Source organism: Condylostylus longicornis, unplaced genomic scaffold (genome assembly GCF_029603195.1).
Source record: "Condylostylus longicornis isolate FDR11 unplaced genomic scaffold, ASM2960319v2 ptg000022l, whole genome shotgun sequence".
Classification (NCBI taxonomy): Eukaryota; Metazoa; Arthropoda; class Insecta; order Diptera; family Dolichopodidae; genus Condylostylus; species Condylostylus longicornis.
Genome location: NW_026577991.1, coordinates 5,087,952 through 5,106,008, shown reverse-complemented (window position 1 = coordinate 5,106,008; position 18,057 = coordinate 5,087,952). Strand labels below are relative to the sequence as shown.

Genomic DNA, 18,057 nt, shown 5'->3' with positions numbered 1-18,057 from the left:
AATATAACAGAAATGTAAGAATATCAAATGAAAGCTAAAACAATTGAATTAGCATGCAAATTTTAGAGAAATATTTATTATATTCCGCACATAGCCAGAATATTAAACGTCATGAACAGATTTCGAAAACAACATTCCGCACTACATAGCCAGAATATTAAATGTCATGAACAGATTTCGAAAACAACAATTGTACTGTAACTGAAGCTATATTTTTTTATTTGAACTTTCTTCATTCATTTGAGAATTCTCAAAATAATATTTAGTTTTTATTTAATTGAACCTACGAACTATAAGGTATATATAATTAATTATTGTATTTATCCTAATTCAATTTTTATTTAATAAAACCAAAGTTTAACATGTGCATAGTGACTGCAAAATCTTTGCTTAATATTTTTCAACTCCATTCAATATTATAATAAATAAATTAAAACAATATATAATATAAACTTAATACCTCACATTCGAAGTCTTACAATCACATCGTTAGCTAATTTAACTAATCTATTAAAATTTACTTTCATGTAAACTCGCCAATATTTACACCTGCCCCAAATAACCGCAGGATAATTTGGACTTGCGATGCCATAGAATATGCGAGCTATACTTCTACCAGTGAAATTGTTATCTGGATACATATGAATCATTGATTGTATATCGTTAATTATAACACTATCAGGTGTATCATGCACCTAAAAATAATGAAATTTAAGAATCAAAAAAACTAACATAAAAATAATTTCATATTCATTACATCCTCTTTTAATTTCACTTCATTTGAGCAGTTTGTTTGAAAATAATTTCTAATTATTGATTTTAACTTATTTGACATTTCGATATCAAAATTTTTATCACAACAGGGCAAACATGATTTAAACGACACCGAGTGCAATCCTTCCGATATGCATTGCAACTGTATTAATTGTGTACGTTCTTGTAGCAATGAGCGTTGATATAACGAATCTAAGCCTTCATCTATTTCTTCGCTAGTAAAATCGCCAGGAGCTTTGACACGAAATCCCAAATCATAAAATGAAACAGATATAGACGAGCGTTTTGGGAGACCATTCACTAAAATTTTACGTTTAACGAAAAATTATTTAAAATAATAAAATGTTTCTTTAAATAATACCTGAAGTCCATTCCAATCCTTTTAATTGTTGTTTTACAACGCCACTATTCCATCCGATTATTGAGGCGATTTCTATTACAGAAAATTCTACAATATTATTCTCTTCATTAAACGTTCCGCTCTTTATTTGTAAAGCGATTGCCATAGCTAAAGGTGGGCAATCTTTTGCCGCATTCCTGCAACATCAGTTGTAAAGTTTAAGCAATTTATATTGAACACCCATTATTGAATTACCTCAAATATTTTGGCCCACCATATGACAGAACTTTACATTTTGTGTATGCATTACTTAAAATATTCAAATTGTAACGTCCATCTAATTCTAAATAACACAGCAGAGTTGAAATATTCTCCTCTGGAATATCTAAACTCTGAACAATTTCTTCTATAGAAAACCCTATTTCATGTCCTGGACACAATCTATTTTTAGGTTTAACATCACTCATTTGTGACATAACAGAGTTCTCTGTTAAATCAAAATCATCATCCCAATCAATTTTTTGAATAGCTTTAATTTCTTCCAAGTGAGTTTCTAGAAAATCTCTAAAAAGTATTGCAATTAATATATATATATATATATTCAGATTCTAAATTCTATGTTCCTACTTGCTTTTCAAATTTCTATTGCATGAGCATGGTATAAAAATTTTTTGTAATAATTTTCTAATAACGTGACGATCTATAGAGTTTCCGTATATATGTTTTTTCAATTCACTTTCATCTTGCCTTTTTGAGTCTAAAAACAAATGACAATGAGCTGGCCTCCCATCACGGCCAGCCCTTCCAATTTCTTGAACATAACTTTCATAGCTTTTTGGCATGTTATAATGTATAACTGCTCTAATATCAGGTTTATTAATACCCATACCAAAAGCAATTGTTGCGACGACAATGCGAAGTTCATTTTTCATAAAAGCATTTTGTATCACTCTTCGCCTTGATGCACTTAAACCAGCGTGATATGATTCTGCGTGCCAATTAACTCTTTTGCGCTTTCCAGAACTTTCCTTCGAAGGCTTATCCTATAAGTATAAAAAATAAGTAAGTATAGATTTATTTATCAATACTCAAAACCTACTTGCATACAAGTCCTTATGAAACCAGCTATCCTTTCGCACTCATCTCGTCTTGTACAATAAATTATAATCGACTGACAAGGTTCAAACCTTTGGCATAAATAATTAAATTATGACTAATCATTTTTTAATTCAAAAATTACCTTTCACTTCTCAAAATTTGCATTAAAGCAGATTCACGATTTGATTCCACGGATATGGAAAGAATCAAATTGTCAGGCAAAGGTATATCACTTATTATACCACTCTTTTCGTCTTTTATTTCTAAGTGACGAATTATACTTTGTTTTGTTTGAAGTGTTGCGGTTGCTGTTAAACCCAAAATAGTTTTAACACCAAGTCTTTTTTTCAAAACCTTACATATCATTAAATAGCTAGGACGAAAATTATGGCTCCATTGAGAAACGCAATGAGCTTCATCAATACAAACAAAAGCAATTGGTGGTAAATTTCTTAATAATGCACCAAAACCAGTAGATCGTTCTCCAGCAACAACAGCCTCTGGTGAAACTAACAAGATATCAATATCTCCCTTATTCACCAATTCCATAATTTTAAGTCGTTGCTGGGCAGTTTGATTAGTATGCAAACAATATGCTCTTAAAAATGGTGGAATATCATGCACTTGATCTTCCATTAATGAAACCAATGGGGATATTACCAATGTAATACAGCCTTTCAGCCGACTGTAGAGATAAGCTGGTAGTTGATAGCATAAAGATTTTCCACTACCGGTACTTAATGTTACTAGAGTTGAAAGACCCGAAAGAATTCTCATAATAGCCTTATCTTGTCCTTTTCGAAAACTTTCATGGCCAAACATTTTTAAAGTTTCCAAGACTTCAGGTGTTATATCTTTTATTTTGCCATCTGGATTTAGATCATATACTGGTGTAACTTCTTTGTCTCTTTGATTTTCATTTAAAAGCCCACACTTTTCCAAAAAATCTTCTGGAATCTTATGTCCTATGTAAATTGGTTTTGAATTATTGGAGTCACTGCCCTCATGTAAATTTTGATTTTCTATAAGTGGTTCGCTCAAATTTTGATTTTCTATGAGTGGTTCGCTCAAATTTTCTTTTATTCCGCCTTCATCTTCTATTTCACTACCATTTTGCATTTGTACAATATTATCCTCTGAGCCATTTTCCACATCTGATTTCGGTTTCTCATCGCTATTTATCTGATAATTAGCAGCCTGCGGTAATTTACTTATATTTCGGCTATGGGCTGATAATGCTTTATCATTAGCAATTTTTGCAGCTTCTTCCAAGGACAAGAATGGCGATTCTTCTAGTTCATCCTCATTTAAAGGCATTAGGTTATCACCTTTTTGTTTACATTTTCTTGCAAAATGGCCAGGTTGTCCACATTTGAAGCACGTCAAAATTCCGCCGTCGCAACCACGCATATCCATATTCGGCCCGCATAGAGCATTATTTTCTTTCTTGTTTTTCCAGAGCTTTTTTTTATAGCGACTATAATTAATTGATTTTTTTCCTCGTACGAAAACTTTTTTGCTAATATCAATTTTTACAAAATTTTCATTTAGTTTTCCAGCCTTTATTTTCTGTTCTAATTTGATTTGTGCTTCAGATTTTAATTTTACTGATTTTGTTTCAGCTTTGTCTTTTGTTGTACCACCAACATTGCTTACATAGGATTCCAAAACAGCTTCAACGTTCTTCAATTCTTCAAAACTAGCGCTTGGTAGAGATTTAATTTGATCAATTTCTAGTACTAAATTTTTGGCTTGAAAAGTTTCATCTTCGTTTGATTCTTTTTCATCAACCGGGTTATCTAAGTTAGATTTTGAAAATCTTGTTACTCTAGAGTTTATTACTCTTTTAGTAGTTTCCTTCTTCGCATTTCTTTTATATCTTCTTTTTGGTTTCATTGCTAAAATTGTTACGGTAATTATAAGATTTAATATAAAAAGAATAGGTTATTATAATATATAACTCATATTGCACTATAGTAATTAAAAGAATTTTTACCAGAATTACCAGAACTTTCGTTTTCACTACTCTCATCAGAATACTTTTTGGAAGCTTTTAAATTTCTCTTTTTGGTTTTTTTCACATGTTTCTTTTTTGGTTTTGGTTCTTCCTCCGAAATGTGCGATTTCCCTGATTCATCATTTTTAGACTTTAACGTTTCTTGCGCCACTTCGTATTTTTCCTTACTCATCGTAATTGTCGCTTCCAAAAGTTTTTTTTCAAGGCAAGGTTTGTCCATACTTTTTACATTTTCATTTTCACTTAATTTATTTTTATCAATATCCCTTAATATTCGACGTCTTTTTGCAATGTGTCTATAAGTGTCTACTTTATCAATTTCTTCCTCGCTATTAGATATAACTTCATCTGAATCGTTGCCCAATTCATAAATATTATTCGAATTTTTACATTCTTCGTTAATTGCCGAATTTTCTCTTATGATAGGGATATCACTTGCATAGTTTTTCGTGCGCATTAAATTTAAATTCGAAATTCCAAAAGTTTTATTTTCATTTGTTGATGTTGCGGAAGTTGTATTTGCTGGATTTGTGTTTTCAATGCTTAAAGATTCTTTCGAACAACGCTCTAACCAATTTTTGTCAACATTAATAGACACTTCTTTAGGTTTCGCTGATAAAAATCCTACTGCTGCATTTTGTAATGGAGACTTTTGTTCTTTCGCTTTTTGCGTTAAAATTGTTTCTAAGTCTGGAAGTGTTTCTTCACACTTGTTGCGATTAAGCTGGTCATTAATCGAGCTTAGTGAACTAGATAAGTTAGTATTACTCAACCTTGAAAGCGATTTTCTTGGATTTCTTTTTGAAAATGATTTAGATGATTCAAATAGTTTAGTATTTAAACTTGATTTTACTCGAGATATAGCAACTTCTTTAGTTGGAGATTTTTTAACTTCATTTAAGCTTTTACTTTTTGATACACCAACCCATGCTTTTTTGTTTAATTCGGATTCACCTGCTGCTACAAAACTCTGTTCTTCATTAATCAAATTTGTGTTATTTATTTCTTTGTTCTCAGAATTGTTCGAATTCAAAGATATATTTTCATTGCTTTCTAAAAAACTTTGACCTGAGGGAAGAAAAATTTTTGAAAAATCATATCCCGAAGTTTCTGCAATATCTGGTTGAGAATTTTCAGTTTCAAACACATCAAAACCATCATCTGATAAGATATCACCCAATGTGTTCTCCAAAAATGTGGTTTTCAATTTATAATACATTTTATACGAATATCGAATTTCATTTGGGGCATCTTTAATGTCATACTTCAAGTTTTAAAAGAATAATTAATACATACAAATTTTCAATATTAAATTATTCATTGTTACAAAAATTTGCTCTATATATATTATGTACGTAAATGTACCTACCTTCGAAGGAATCCTTTTATACTTCTTAATAAAGCTTTTTTCCCATCTTTTAACACGAATTTTATATTTTTCATAGTTAGGTTTAAAAACTGGATCATCCATTTATTTTGACGTCAAATTTTGTGCCTATATTTTTTTTTATTCCTTCAATTCGTACAACAATGCAACTTTTTTTAAAATAAATTTTGCGCCAATACTGTTCTGATTTCTGAATGAAAGATATTGAATAACGAAACTTCAAAATTCAAATGGAAATGAAACAAAACATTGGCCAAAGGAGAATTTACTTCTTTATAAAAAAATCGGAGTAGTGTAAAAGAACTGTCAAAGAGTTAAATTTAGGTTTAGATTTTGTATAAACTACAAATTGTTGTCAAACTTCTTTATCTAGAATAGCCAAGGTAACAAATAACTTCTTCAACACAGAGAGGATTCAAAATAGAAAGGTTTAAAAAGAAATAAAGAATTTAAATTTCATGTATCTGATGTGTACAATTTTTTCAACAAAACCTGTTAACAAAAATGTGTCAAATATTTATATACACAAAAATACTATAGTTATGTTAATTTATTCAGGCAAGCTTATATGATCGATCAGAGGAATGTGTTGACAGTAATGAATCATAAACGTGGATTTTACCGAAAAATTTAAATATAACAAAAAAGTTTGAAAAGTATGTCCACGAATTTAATGGAAAATTAGAGTCCAAAAACAATTGTGTTATTTCTCTACTTTTTTTATTTCTTGTTGCTTATTGAATTTCTATTATATTACAGATTGACAGCTTTTTTAGAGTGATTGAATTGGCTTAAAATATTTAGTCATTGAACACATGTAATGTCAACGTCATTTGTAGGATATCAAATGTCTATTTTTATTAGTTTTGGCTATAAATGTCACTTTATTAATACAATATTTCTGCCGCATATAGTTTTTAAATTTCCAAAGCCAAAAAAGAAAGGTTAAATAAAATATCAACAATGGTAGATCCGTATGATGCAGCAGCAAATATTGGCATTAAAACAACAAATAGTCAATATCAAAATTTAATTAATATACTTAGTGATCGTCAAGACATAGCTCATGGAATTACACGAAGAAATAAAGATGAATTAGGGACATTTTGGGTATACGTTGCCACAGAATTGAATCAGCTTGGACCACCAACAAAGGATCCTATAGCTTGGAGAAAAGTGCGTCATATTCTTTTAAATCCATATATTTTTGCAAATAAAGAATTCTTTTATTCTAGGTATGGTCTGATTACAAAAGTTATGTAAAAAAAAAACTTGTACAAAATAAAAAAGAAATTGAAGTTACGGATGGTAAACCACGAAAACTTCATTTTCTTAATAGTATGGAACAAAAAGTAGTAAAGATTTCAGGTATGTTATATACATCTTTTTATAACACGTTACATATTTTCCTTAACATTTTTAAAATTGTAGGTTTGGAAAAGTATATAAAACTTGTTGACGGGAATGTTCTTATATCATTTGAAGAAGGAAGATTAGGTCCTGCTACTACTACTCTTGAACCACCGCCAGATATAAGTTTAGACATTCCATCGCCTGCGCCAATAAAATATAAACATGGATGTAAAAATGGTAAACAAAAAACTAAGGAAGAAACTATCGAATTTGATAAAGAAGATTCAATTGAACGATATCTAAAAGAAGTATCTCAAACGAGTTCTGAAGAAGAAGACGAAGAAGATTATAAAGACAAGGACCCGGTGACTTCTTTAATAATTATAAAATCCGATATTTTGCGCCAGAACGAGAATCTTGAGGAAATAATAACAAACATGAAGAAGTACACTTATAAAATGAAAAGATTTCATATCGCTTTAAGAAAGCTATACAAAGGTAAGTGAAAAATTTGCTTGACTAGGCTGTGGACATTCGTTAAACTATTTGTTTCTTTTAAGGTCTATTTCATGTTTATATTGCTGAAAAATGTATTTTACGTGAAAGGATTCGTCACAACAGAGAAGTCGAAAGAATTATGAAAAGGAAATTGAGAATTAACGAACAAATTTTAGAAATAAAAAAATCACGGAAGCATTAACATTTCAATAAATTACAAGAAAAATTTATTCATAACATTTTAATTTTTTCAAAGAATAGATAAGCAGTATTCTCAAATTAGAATACTGCTTTGTATTTTTAAAATTTTCTCTTAACTACTGCAAAAATTGTATGACGTTAAATTTGATAGCGGTTACATTTAAGACGAATAACAAAAAATATAGAAATATGTCGAATTTTTAAAATCGAATTGTATGTTATTTTCACCATTTGGGAACAATATTAATGTTTTAAGATTGTAATGAGAGTCAATTAAAAATTTTATAAAAAATTTTGTCAAAATTTTTGGAGGAATTTCATTGTTTTTCTCTAAAAAAAAATTTTTTTTTTTTCATAACGGCAACACTAAAATTGAAATGTCAAACAAATCCCAATAAACCAAATATGTTCATTGAGAGCAAACATTTTGAAAAACAAAATTTATTATAAACAGCAATGGCAGCGTCACCGGTAGGTTTTGGTTCCGCAAAAACTACAACAGCACAATATGCTGAGCTTATAAATCTTTTAACAGATCGTCAAGATATTGCTCATGGATTTACTAGAAGAAGTAAAGAGGAAGTAAATGCCTTTTGGGAATATGTTTCATCTGAGCTCAACAAATTAGGTCCACCCACAAAAGATACAACATCATGGAGAAAAGTATACATATTAAAATTTTTATTATAAATTCCGCACATAATTATTATTTATTGTTCGACAAAGGTATGGTCAGATTACAAGAGTTCCGTCAAGAAGAAATTAATTCGTAATAAGAGAAATATCGAAATTACAGATGGAAGATTGGGCAAATTAAGTTTTTTAAGTGAATTAGAGCAAAAAGTGGTGAATATTTCAGGTCCGTTCTTCATCTTAGAAAGAGCTATCTACATGTTTGAAAGAGCATAGTTAAATGTATATTTTGTTAATTTTATTTTGTAGGTCTTGAAAAATACATTAAAAATGTTGATGGTAAAGTTTCGATATCATTTGACGAAAATAAAAATGTCAACGATGATTATATGAACGTAGATCCACCTTCACCTAATGATGATTTAGACGATTTATTGAATAGAGATGGATCAATTGAACGATCAATTCGTGCAGATTCTGAAGATAGAATATCTCAATACGATTCCAAAATTGAAGAATCTGTTTCTTTGCTAAAATCTCAGATTTCACTACAAAAAAATGTTTATGAGAGTTTAGCGAATTGGTCTAAACAATCTGGACAAAATCAAAAGAAAATCACAAACGATTTAAAAAAGGTTTATAGAGGTAAGATTTTACCTATTAATTTACCCTTAGTTGTTGAATCATTTTAAAAATGTATATTTACCCGTAGGAGTTTACCGCACTTATCTGGTGCAAAAGGGAACCTTTCGTGAAATGCAGCGTCATAACAGAGAAATGGAAAAAATTATGAAAAAGAAACTTGAAATTAAAGAACAACTCTTGCAACTTAAAAAATCTAAAAACTAAGGTGGAAAATCTAAAATCATAATCTGAAATTTTTAATTCCTATATATAAATTTGTATTGTAATTCCTCATAAAGAAAAATATCATCTTTTTAAAAAAAATGCTTAGGTATAATAAAAAGGACTCATTACTATATTTTTGTTTTTATTCCAATTCCCACGACCTTGAAAATTTGAATTTTATAAATAAAAGAAACGTGACAAGAGGAAATGTCAAAACTAAGGCTAATCAAAATTTACAACAAACATTAAACAAATTATTTTAGGGTTACATAGAAAAGAAACTAGGAAATTAAATAACTCAAAATTTTTATGCAAAAATATTGAATATGACTGAACCAAGCATTGCTAAAGATGCTGTTCTCGTGACTTCCGAACCCATTCCAGAAGGTACACCTGTAATTAAAGGCTACGAATGGAATAATGGTATAAATTATTCCGCATTATTAGAGTCTTTTCTTAATACTGGATTTCAAGCTACCAACTTCGGTTTAGCTGTGAATGAAATAAATAAAATGGTAAATATATACAGATACATAAGTATGTAATTTAATTCCCTTTTAACGTGTAAATAATTATGTATTCAAATATTAATATGATATATAAAAAAAAAGCTTGATTGTAGGGAAAAACCACTTGATGAAAAAGATATTGATGTTTATGAAGAGGATGAATTTATCAAGAGGAAATCAAATTGCACGATATTTCTTGGATACACATCGAATATGGCATCTTCCGGAATGCGAGAAACAATTAGATTTTTAGTAGAAAAAAATATGGTAGATTGTATTGTATCGACAGCCGGTGGAATTGAAGAGGATTTAATTAAGTGTCTAGCACCCACTTATTTAGGTAGAAGATTTAATTTTTAAACCTATTTAGGTAGAAAATTAACATTTTTTGATTTATTTTAAGGATCATTTGAACTTAAAGGAAAAGAGTTAAGGGAAAAAGGTATAAATAGAATTGGAAATTTACTTGTACCAAATGATAATTATTGTAAGTTTGAGAATTGGATTATGCCAATTCTAAATGAAATGCTTCATGATCAAAAAGAAAAACAGATTTTATGGACTCCATCGAAAATTATTCAACATCTGGGTGAACGTATCAATGATACATCATCTATATATTACTGGGCAGCAAAAAATAAAATACCTGTATTTAGTCCGGCATTAACTGATGGTAGTTTAGGTGACATGATGTATTTTCATTCACATAGAAATCCTGGTTTAGTTATCGATATTTTATCTGATTTAAAGCGTTTAAATTCAATAGCTGTAAAAGCTATTAATTCTGGTATGATAATATTAGGTGGAGGCTTAATAAAACATCATGTTTGCAATGCAAATTTAATGCGGAATGGAGCAGATTTTTCAGTTTACATTAATACATCATCTGAATTTGATGGTAGTGACAGTGGTGCTAGACCAGATGAAGCTATTTCATGGGGGAAAATCAGAAAAGATTCAAATCCTGTTAAAATTTATGCTGAAGCAAATTTAGTTTTTCCTTTAATTGTAGCTGAAACTTTTGCTAAACGTGTTTTCTCATCATAATAAAATACAGAAAGTTTTGAGAATTTAATCAAATAATGTGTGCTTTTTTCATATTCCAAAAGACATAAACCTGAAAAGAGGATCTATTAAAACATAGTCTTTTTTTAAACATTTAAAATATTTATTTAAGTTTATACAAAATTTTTATTTTTATTTAACATATTTTTGTATGTTTGAATCAAGACATTATTCAAGATCTATATTAAATATAATATATTTTTATGAAATAAATTTATCACTTGTTTTAAATAGGTTAAAAACTTGTCTTAAAATCCATTCTTATTCGAAAAAAAAAAAAACAAAAAAAAAATATAATCTTAAGCCTGTGCTGTTTGTTTCACAATGATACTCACATTATTATTTTATAATCATTTTAAATAGCAATAAAATAGCATTTTTGATTACACAGCAACAAAAGACTAATAATTAAAGAAACCCTAATATAAAGTTTTATTCTGAGGTGGAACTTATTATGTACTTGAAAAAAAAAACAAATTGAGAATTTTAATTCACCATATTTGTTTAAATATAGATTACATATTTTAAAAATTAATATTTTTAATTTCAAATCTTCTTAAATAAATTTCTTTTCAAGTTTTTAATCATTTATTGAGTTTCACTACCTTTAACGGCTGATGCATAGCTTGGACCAGAAGTTTTATTTTCTTCTATATTTGCAGGGGCAGATTCTAATAAAGAAATCATATTAAATTATATAAACATATTTAATAATAAATTATATTTTAAAAATAGTGTTTATTTTTGTTCACCTTTTAACTCAATCGTTATGTTTTCAACACTTTTTAAATCGTGTTTTTTTATTAATTGGCACTCACCACCTTCAATTTGTGGTATAGAATAAACGTAAAAGTATCCATCTTGAGAAGCCACTAAAAGTCTATAATAAAATTTAACAATAAAATGTTTACCATTTAAAAAAAAAAACAGTATAATAAAAATACCTTAGAGTCTTTTGAATAGTAGCTATTGCACATAAACGTTTTATACCAGCTTCTGGCAATACAACAGAAGCAAAAGCTCTCCCAGTGAAAACATTAGCAACTTGTGTGGGTAAATAGCTCGAAACAGTCTTGCTTAAATAGCTTCAAAACAATACATAATTTAATTCAAATTTATGAAAAATTTTCAAATATTAAAATTACCCCATCCAGTCGTCAGAACTTTGTTTACTTTCGGGTTCTGCATATGTTCGGTCTAATTTAAATATATGAACTGTTTCTGTATTCGAGCTGCATACTAAATATTCAGAACAAGTACTAAATGACAGAGATCCAATTGAAACACAACGTTTTACGCCGCGTCTAAATTCAAATAATCTTGTGCCATCTAAAGAAAATACTCGAATTACTGTACCTCGTTCACTAGCAGTAGCTAAAAATTATATAAAATTATCAAATACAGTTTTTAAAATCTAATACAGTTAAACAAAATTACCAATTTCCGTTCCTGACGGACTGAAAGCAATAGCAGCTAATGGCGAATCGTGAGCTGGAATCATAGTTTTTGCGTGTAAATTAATTGCATCAAAAATTTGAACTTCACCAGATGTAACACTTCCTGGATAAGCTAAATAGCAATGCTCAGAAGACGAAGATAATGCACATAAGCCCGTTGGATTACTTGGGGTGTCACGAATAGTGTGTACTACTTTCATATCTTGTATATTGTGTATGTATAAGCTTTCTTCTAAGCAGACCACTAAACGTTCACGATTTAATTTAACCGCCAATATCGTATTAGAATAAGAATAATTACATATTTCACTTTTCTTTTTGAAATGACACACCTAATTTGCAAGATGAAAACATACAAATTTTAATTAACATTTTTTTTTAATTTAGCTGCACGATGCCAATATAAGTTACCTTTAATTTTCTAGGTGCTTTTAATGATACCACAGCGACTAATGAACTTTCAAATAGTCTTTCTATTAAAAATATTTCATCTATTTTGCAGCTATAAATTTTTTCTAAAACAGAATCAACACTAGCCAAACTAACGAGACTATATCCAGACTTAGATGCGACCGCTAAAGACCTAAAATATAAAAAAAAAATTATTTTCTCATATTTAAAAGATTAATTAATCAAAACTTTTCTTTTACTTACGTTATATTCTGATTAAAATTTACAAAAAGACCTCCCGAATCTGTATCATTTCGGGCCATTATGCGATTCCAAAAGTAATTAATGATTCTTGATATTTAAACAAAGTTCAATTCTAAATTTTTAATATATTATAATTAATATATTACAATAATTCTAATCTTATTTTAAATTGCAATATAAAGAATAAATCTTAAGTATTTAGAATCTTCAACTTCTAATTTAACGCTTAGTTTTGATATTAGAATTAAAATAAAAATGTTTCTGCGTATAATAACTACATTAACTAAACAATTACCAACTTGTCTTGAATCTACGTATTCAAATCTTTTTACTTAACTAAAATTGCTTATATGTTTATTTAGATGACTAATAAAAGCTGATTTTAATTTAAAATATACTAAATACTATAAAAATTATTTAAATACAAAAATTTTAAAATATATTTTGTAATTCTTTTGTATGAAATTTTGCAAAACAAAAGATGTTCAATCAGTTGATGTATCGATTGTTAAACGTCAAAATTTTTTATACAACAGTCGAGTCTCTCTTACCTCACCTGTTATATTTAGTATCACGAGGTGGTAAAATACTAAGTACCATGGCAGTTTTACAAAACGAGAAAACTTATAAACGAAAAAACTTATTCAATGTTGTGTTAATAACAACTAATTCTGCTGTTTTTAAATCTTAAAATTAAATTGCGTGAAAATATGAGATTGTTATAATTAAATTAATTTTTTAAAAGCTTTGTAAATGTAATGAGACTGCTTTAAACTTTGATAGTGATAAGTAGATATATGATAAATATATGTAAATCATGAAAATTTTTTTATCATCAGCGGAACAGCAAAATCTGCTGTTCAAAATATATCAATTTTAATTCAATATCTAAGGCCAAATATTAATTTCATAAATATTCGTTAAAACCCTGTTTGACATTTCGCCGTGGAAAATTTTTCTTTTTTTAGCTTTTCATTCGAGTGTTTTTAAATAATCAAAAAAAAAAATTTGAAACCAGAAGCCCTCATTTTAAAAATGAACACGATAGAATTTTTTCTCTCAATTAGTCTTAATAGTTTTGAAAATCTAAAAAAGTGTCAAATCCGAAATTTTTTTTTTTTTTTGTAAAAAGAAGAAGAATTTTAGCTCTAATCATTTTGAAGTAAAAAATTAAATACTTTTATACTTCGTTTGCATGAAGAGCAGAGTACTTATATACTATACAAGTTGAAATAATATTGTTTTGAATCGACTTGAGTTTGACATTAGCTGACAAGTCATATATATTATTTTATCATTTTCAAGTTATCAATCAGCGTATATGCAGTAAATTTTTTAATTAATCTAATAATTTTATCAGATAAATATGATTTAAAAATTTTAAGTCAAGTAGCGTTTATATGAGCAGTAAGAATAATTTTGACAGATGTGAATCTGTTCTTTAGCAAATTTCTAGAGAATAATACAGACATTATGACAACTCTTTGTCTACTGTCATATTTTTTATCACAAAAATATTATATGTTTTTTGGGTTTTCTACTACATTTAAAAAAAAAAATACTTTTTTCTTCTTTACAATAAAATTGTTTCCTTTGATAGTTCAATTTCGAATTGTCAATTCATTGAATCCACAATATACAGTTCGAGTTCGGTCGCTTTTAAAACGTTATTAAAGAAGGAAAAAATTAGAGAAATTCTTATTTTTTTTTTTTTTGTTTAATTAAAATCAAATTTAATCTTGAGTAAAAAAAAAACAAAATATAATAAATTGATTATTTAAAATTTTGTGATTTCTAATTCATATTTTTTTTTACGTTTTTTTTTTTTTATTTTTTGTTCGGTTTCGTTCTCTATATTACAAAATAAATTGAAGTAAAAAATTGAATGAAAGAAAATTTTAATCAAAAATTTTGTGTGTGTACAATTTTTATCTTTTGGTCTAAAAACCTTCATTAGTTAAAAAATTTTTAATATAGATAGCTATATAAGTATGTATGTATAGTTTTTTAAACGTGACTAGATATAAAATAATTTTTAATGTCACTGATTTCGTTTTTTCATTTTCTTTGTTTTTCTTGTTATTTTTCTTTTAAATGAAGGCAAAAAAAAAATTGAGTATAAATGTTTGATTGCAAAGTGACGAGTGCAAAAATACTAAAAAAAATAAAATTTGATTTGCATAATAAATTATAAATTAATATATTATAAAAAAACCTATGCGTAAATAATAAAATTCCAAAATAAAAGATTTATAAATTATTGATAAAATTTTGTAAAATTATTAAACACGTAGATATCAAAATTAAGTATGACAAATTGATTTTTTATATTCTTTATCAGAATATTAAAACAAGTGCAGTCAGTCATTCTTTTAGTACAAATACTGCTTATAAATTAAGTAGGTAACTACCATCCTACCTACCGTATCATCACCAAACATCAATAAATGTACATGTATATACCCATGTACGTAAAAAAATTGATAAAATAATTTCTTATTCTTTAACAAAAGAAAGTATAGTATCCTTTCAAGGGATACATACATAAAAATTAAAAAATAACAATAATATCAAAAAAAATATATTAAGACAAAAAAAAAAAAGAATATAGTCAACTACTACACAGTACACCCTATCACCTAGCAATCTAACCTGCTTATTTGGCCTCATTTTTTTCGGATGAGGAAACCTATATATTCTGTTCTACTGAAAATACAAGTATAAGCTTTGTTCTCATACATAATACTAAGTATACTTACTTATATAAACAAAGATAAGTGATTTGAAAGAAAAAAGAAGAAATAAGTATAAGAAGACAAAAAAAAAGGAAAACAAAAAAAAAATCAAGCAAGTACCTACCTATAGGTACCTAAATCCAAAATCAAAGAGGGAACAGAGATAAGAAAAGTTTCTGTAATTAAAAGACAGTCATTAAGTATTCGTCTATTATTTTTGTTTCTGGAAAAAGGATTCTAATATACAGTCGCTATAAATGTAAGTAAAAATTAAGTATTTTGTTTTTTTTTTAAGCTTTTATATATAATTTTATTTATATAGGTATTTTCATTATAAATAAATATGTACAGATAAGATTGTCTGCGTTTTTACGCATTGTTCTAAAATAAAATAATATGAATTTGTTATTTTATCTGAGCCCAATTAGAAATTATTAGGCTTCCAATCAAATTTCTAACACAGATGGTATACTTAATTGTAAGTATGTAATTAAAGCAAAATAGTTGTGATAGTGGAAATATACCTACATAACTACCTACCTGAATATGTACAAGAATAATATTAAAAATTAAGAAGATATCTACCCACTTTGGTCAATTTTTACATTATAATTATCTACAAGTTCTACGTGGTAACAAGTTATTTACATGTTTAATCTTTTCACCTCTTTTTAGTTTTGGAAGTACATAAAATCTTCGCAATTTCTTTCTATTTTTGTAAATGTTAATTTTTCTTTACATTTTTTTAGTATTATGTATTGAATGAAAATTTGGAGGAAGATATATTATGGAAATATTTTGCCAAAAAAATTTTATATTTCAAATTCAGTAATCAAGAAACAGAAACTAAATTAGATCAAACCGAATTATGTAACCATGAATTTGTTATCTTCCATGTTATATAAGTGAAACTCTTACATCTTTCCAAATAATGTTTGTCTACTTTTATTTCTTATCTTTTTCACACATCAAGCTAATAAACTAGTTAAGTATATACTTAAATTTCTTTGAAAAAAAAAATTACCAATTTAGTTGGAAAGTAGGTACGAGTATAAATATGATTTGTCAGCATAAGTATTTGTTCTTATTCATATTTTTAAAAATAAATTGGTTTTTTGTTGTCTTTTATTTTTTATCAGCATTAAATAAAATACCCAAAACAGGTACAATGGTTACAAAAATCATATTTTTTTAAAAAATAATATTAACGACTTCATATTTTTCAGTGAAATTTTACTCTCGTATATTAGGATACTATAATATGCGTACGAGTATAAGATTTTCTATAAACAATATACCTATTTGCCCTAGATTAAGCAAGAAAAGGATATATCAAATAAGGTGCCTAATAGGTATATTTTATTAAATAAGGTGCCTAATAGGTATTCTAAATTATATTACACATTGTTAATTGTATTTTAAATATTTAAATTAAATATTAAATAAAGAATTTGATTAAGTACATAAATTCTTAAAATATTTATTAATACAATAATTTGATGTTATATAATTAAGTATTAATATATTATTTAATGCTAAGTTATCTGTAAATAAGGACTTAGGTTTATACTGTTTTGATATAAAGTATTTTTAGGTTTAAAATTAATAAAGAAAGGAATTTGCAAATATTCTTAAAGGATGTTTGATTTGATGGATGTTTGATAAAGAACTCAGTATATGAAAGTAGAGACCTGAATAGTAGAGTGATATGAAAGTAGAATAGTTAATTAAGCTGCATTTTTAATAACATTTCCATTTAATTATGTAAATAAGTAAATTTAGGTATAGTATAATAATAATTTTAGGTATAGGTATAACAATATTCATTCTGATAGGCTATCATTATTATTGGTTAAAAGTTTGTAAGAGTAATACGATATTTTTTTTGCAAAAGAATCATTTACATTAGTAGGTATGGAATTTTCATTTACAAAAAGGAAATATGTATACGTACTCGTACTATGTATATCGGAAAAGTTTATGAGGCTAAAAACCCTCTATTTAAAATAAGAAAAAAATTTGAAAATATTTTGCAAATGATATAAGTAGAAAAAATCTATTAAATTCACAACAATTAAGTACTATTTAATAATTAAATTGCAATATTTTTGAAAATAAGGTTCATCTCTTTTAATTTGCAGTCTACATATCAATTTGTAATGTACCTACTAGGAAAACACTTATAATTTCCGAACGATTTTCAAATTTTTTAAAAATTTTTAAAATGTGGTAGGTATTGAGGATTTTTTTTTAATAAATCTATGATGCTTCGGAAGAACATATTATATTCTTGTGTTTTTTTTTAATTTTTCAGCAATATCTTTTTTTATTCTTACAAACTTTTGATTATTGTTGATAATTTAAGTAAAAATTGGTCTTACTCTTATTATTTACTAATAGAACATACTAAGTACTTGCATTATTGTAAAAAAAAAATACTAGAATTTTCAATTAAGTACTAAAATTTTTTTTTTTAATTCAATCTAT

At 27.0% G+C, this 18,057-nt stretch overlaps 6 protein-coding genes across 6 annotated transcripts in view; 4 read left to right on the top strand and 2 right to left on the bottom strand.

The window, feature by feature from the left end:
• Positions 1-370: 370 nt before the first annotated feature.
• On the bottom strand, positions 371-5,781 carry LOC129606765 (ATP-dependent DNA helicase Q4). Its single transcript, XM_055517292.1, has 9 exons — positions 5,599-5,781; positions 4,209-5,493; positions 2,355-4,110; positions 2,214-2,301; positions 1,742-2,157; positions 1,370-1,678; positions 1,136-1,311; positions 758-1,074; positions 371-695 (listed from the first exon to the last, which is right to left on the bottom strand). The coding sequence occupies exons 1-9, from the start codon at positions 5,698-5,700 to the stop codon at positions 462-464; spliced, it is 4,683 nt and encodes a 1,560-aa protein (XP_055373267.1). The 5' UTR covers positions 5,701-5,781; the 3' UTR covers positions 371-461.
• A 729-nt stretch (positions 5,782-6,510) lies between these two features.
• Positions 6,511-7,816, top strand: LOC129606905 (uncharacterized). The gene is made up of 4 exons (XM_055517534.1): positions 6,511-6,792; positions 6,852-6,984; positions 7,048-7,467; positions 7,530-7,816. The coding sequence occupies exons 1-4, from the start codon at positions 6,580-6,582 to the stop codon at positions 7,667-7,669; spliced, it is 906 nt and encodes a 301-aa protein (XP_055373509.1). The 5' UTR covers positions 6,511-6,579; the 3' UTR covers positions 7,670-7,816.
• A 308-nt stretch (positions 7,817-8,124) lies between these two features.
• On the top strand, positions 8,125-9,281 carry LOC129606914 (uncharacterized). The gene is made up of 4 exons (XM_055517545.1): positions 8,125-8,331; positions 8,395-8,527; positions 8,611-8,946; positions 9,014-9,281. The coding sequence occupies exons 1-4, from the start codon at positions 8,125-8,127 to the stop codon at positions 9,148-9,150; spliced, it is 813 nt and encodes a 270-aa protein (XP_055373520.1). The 3' UTR covers positions 9,151-9,281.
• A 108-nt stretch (positions 9,282-9,389) lies between these two features.
• On the top strand, positions 9,390-10,794 carry LOC129606776 (probable deoxyhypusine synthase). Its single transcript, XM_055517321.1, has 3 exons — positions 9,390-9,665; positions 9,762-9,999; positions 10,063-10,794. Exons 1-3 carry the CDS (start codon positions 9,477-9,479, stop codon positions 10,704-10,706), a joined length of 1,071 nt encoding a protein of 356 aa, XP_055373296.1. The 5' UTR covers positions 9,390-9,476; the 3' UTR covers positions 10,707-10,794.
• A 327-nt stretch (positions 10,795-11,121) lies between these two features.
• Positions 11,122-13,104, bottom strand: LOC129606775 (WD repeat domain phosphoinositide-interacting protein 2). Its single transcript, XM_055517320.1, has 7 exons — positions 12,836-13,104; positions 12,593-12,764; positions 12,162-12,513; positions 11,870-12,098; positions 11,669-11,809; positions 11,477-11,604; positions 11,122-11,395 (listed from the first exon to the last, which is right to left on the bottom strand). The coding sequence occupies exons 1-7, from the start codon at positions 12,892-12,894 to the stop codon at positions 11,313-11,315; spliced, it is 1,164 nt and encodes a 387-aa protein (XP_055373295.1). The 5' UTR covers positions 12,895-13,104; the 3' UTR covers positions 11,122-11,312.
• Positions 13,105-15,677: 2,573 nt separating this feature from the next.
• Positions 15,678-18,057, top strand: part of LOC129606867 (zinc transporter 10) — a 38,506-nt gene continuing 36,126 nt past the window's right edge. The window contains exon 1 of the mRNA XM_055517477.1: positions 15,678-15,829. The gene's annotated coding sequence lies outside the window, so the exon portion shown is untranslated. The remainder of the gene's footprint in view (positions 15,830-18,057) is intronic.

Bases quoted from the DNA above. Each gene is read 5' to 3' on its own strand.
- LOC129606765 (XM_055517292.1), bottom strand. From the start codon at position 5,700: ATGGATGATCCAGTTTTTAAACCTAACTATGAAAAATATAAAATTCGT. The intron at 4,111-4,208 runs GTAAAAATTCTT...TAACAATTTTAG, and splicing joins CGAAAGTTCTGGTAATTCTG to CAATGAAACCAAAAAGAAGA. The intron at 1,679-1,741 runs GTAGGAACATAG...AATACTTTTTAG, and splicing joins AATAGAAATTTGAAAAGCAA to AGATTTTCTAGAAACTCACT.
- LOC129606776 (XM_055517321.1), top strand. From the start codon at position 9,477: ATGACTGAACCAAGCATTGCTAAAGATGCTGTTCTCGTGACTTCCGAA. The intron at 9,666-9,761 runs GTAAATATATAC...ATAAAAAAAAAG, and splicing joins TGAATGAAATAAATAAAATG to CTTGATTGTAGGGAAAAACC. The intron at 10,000-10,062 runs GTAGAAGATTTA...ATTTATTTTAAG, and splicing joins TCTAGCACCCACTTATTTAG to GATCATTTGAACTTAAAGGA.
- LOC129606775 (XM_055517320.1), bottom strand. From the start codon at position 12,894: ATGGCCCGAAATGATACAGATTCGGGAGGTCTTTTTGTAAATTTTAAT. The intron at 12,765-12,835 runs GTAAGTAAAAGA...TTTATATTTTAG, and splicing joins AATTTTAATCAGAATATAAC to GTCTTTAGCGGTCGCATCTA. The intron at 11,396-11,476 runs GTGAACAAAAAT...TTTCTTTATTAG, and splicing joins CATAACGATTGAGTTAAAAG to AATCTGCCCCTGCAAATATA.
- LOC129606914 (XM_055517545.1), top strand. From the start codon at position 8,125: ATGGCAGCGTCACCGGTAGGTTTTGGTTCCGCAAAAACTACAACAGCA. The intron at 8,332-8,394 runs GTATACATATTA...TGTTCGACAAAG, and splicing joins ATACAACATCATGGAGAAAA to GTATGGTCAGATTACAAGAG. The intron at 8,528-8,610 runs GTCCGTTCTTCA...TTTATTTTGTAG, and splicing joins AAAAGTGGTGAATATTTCAG to GTCTTGAAAAATACATTAAA.
- LOC129606905 (XM_055517534.1), top strand. From the start codon at position 6,580: ATGGTAGATCCGTATGATGCAGCAGCAAATATTGGCATTAAAACAACA. The intron at 6,985-7,047 runs GTATGTTATATA...TTAAAATTGTAG, and splicing joins AAAAGTAGTAAAGATTTCAG to GTTTGGAAAAGTATATAAAA. The intron at 7,468-7,529 runs GTAAGTGAAAAA...GTTTCTTTTAAG, and splicing joins TTTAAGAAAGCTATACAAAG to GTCTATTTCATGTTTATATT.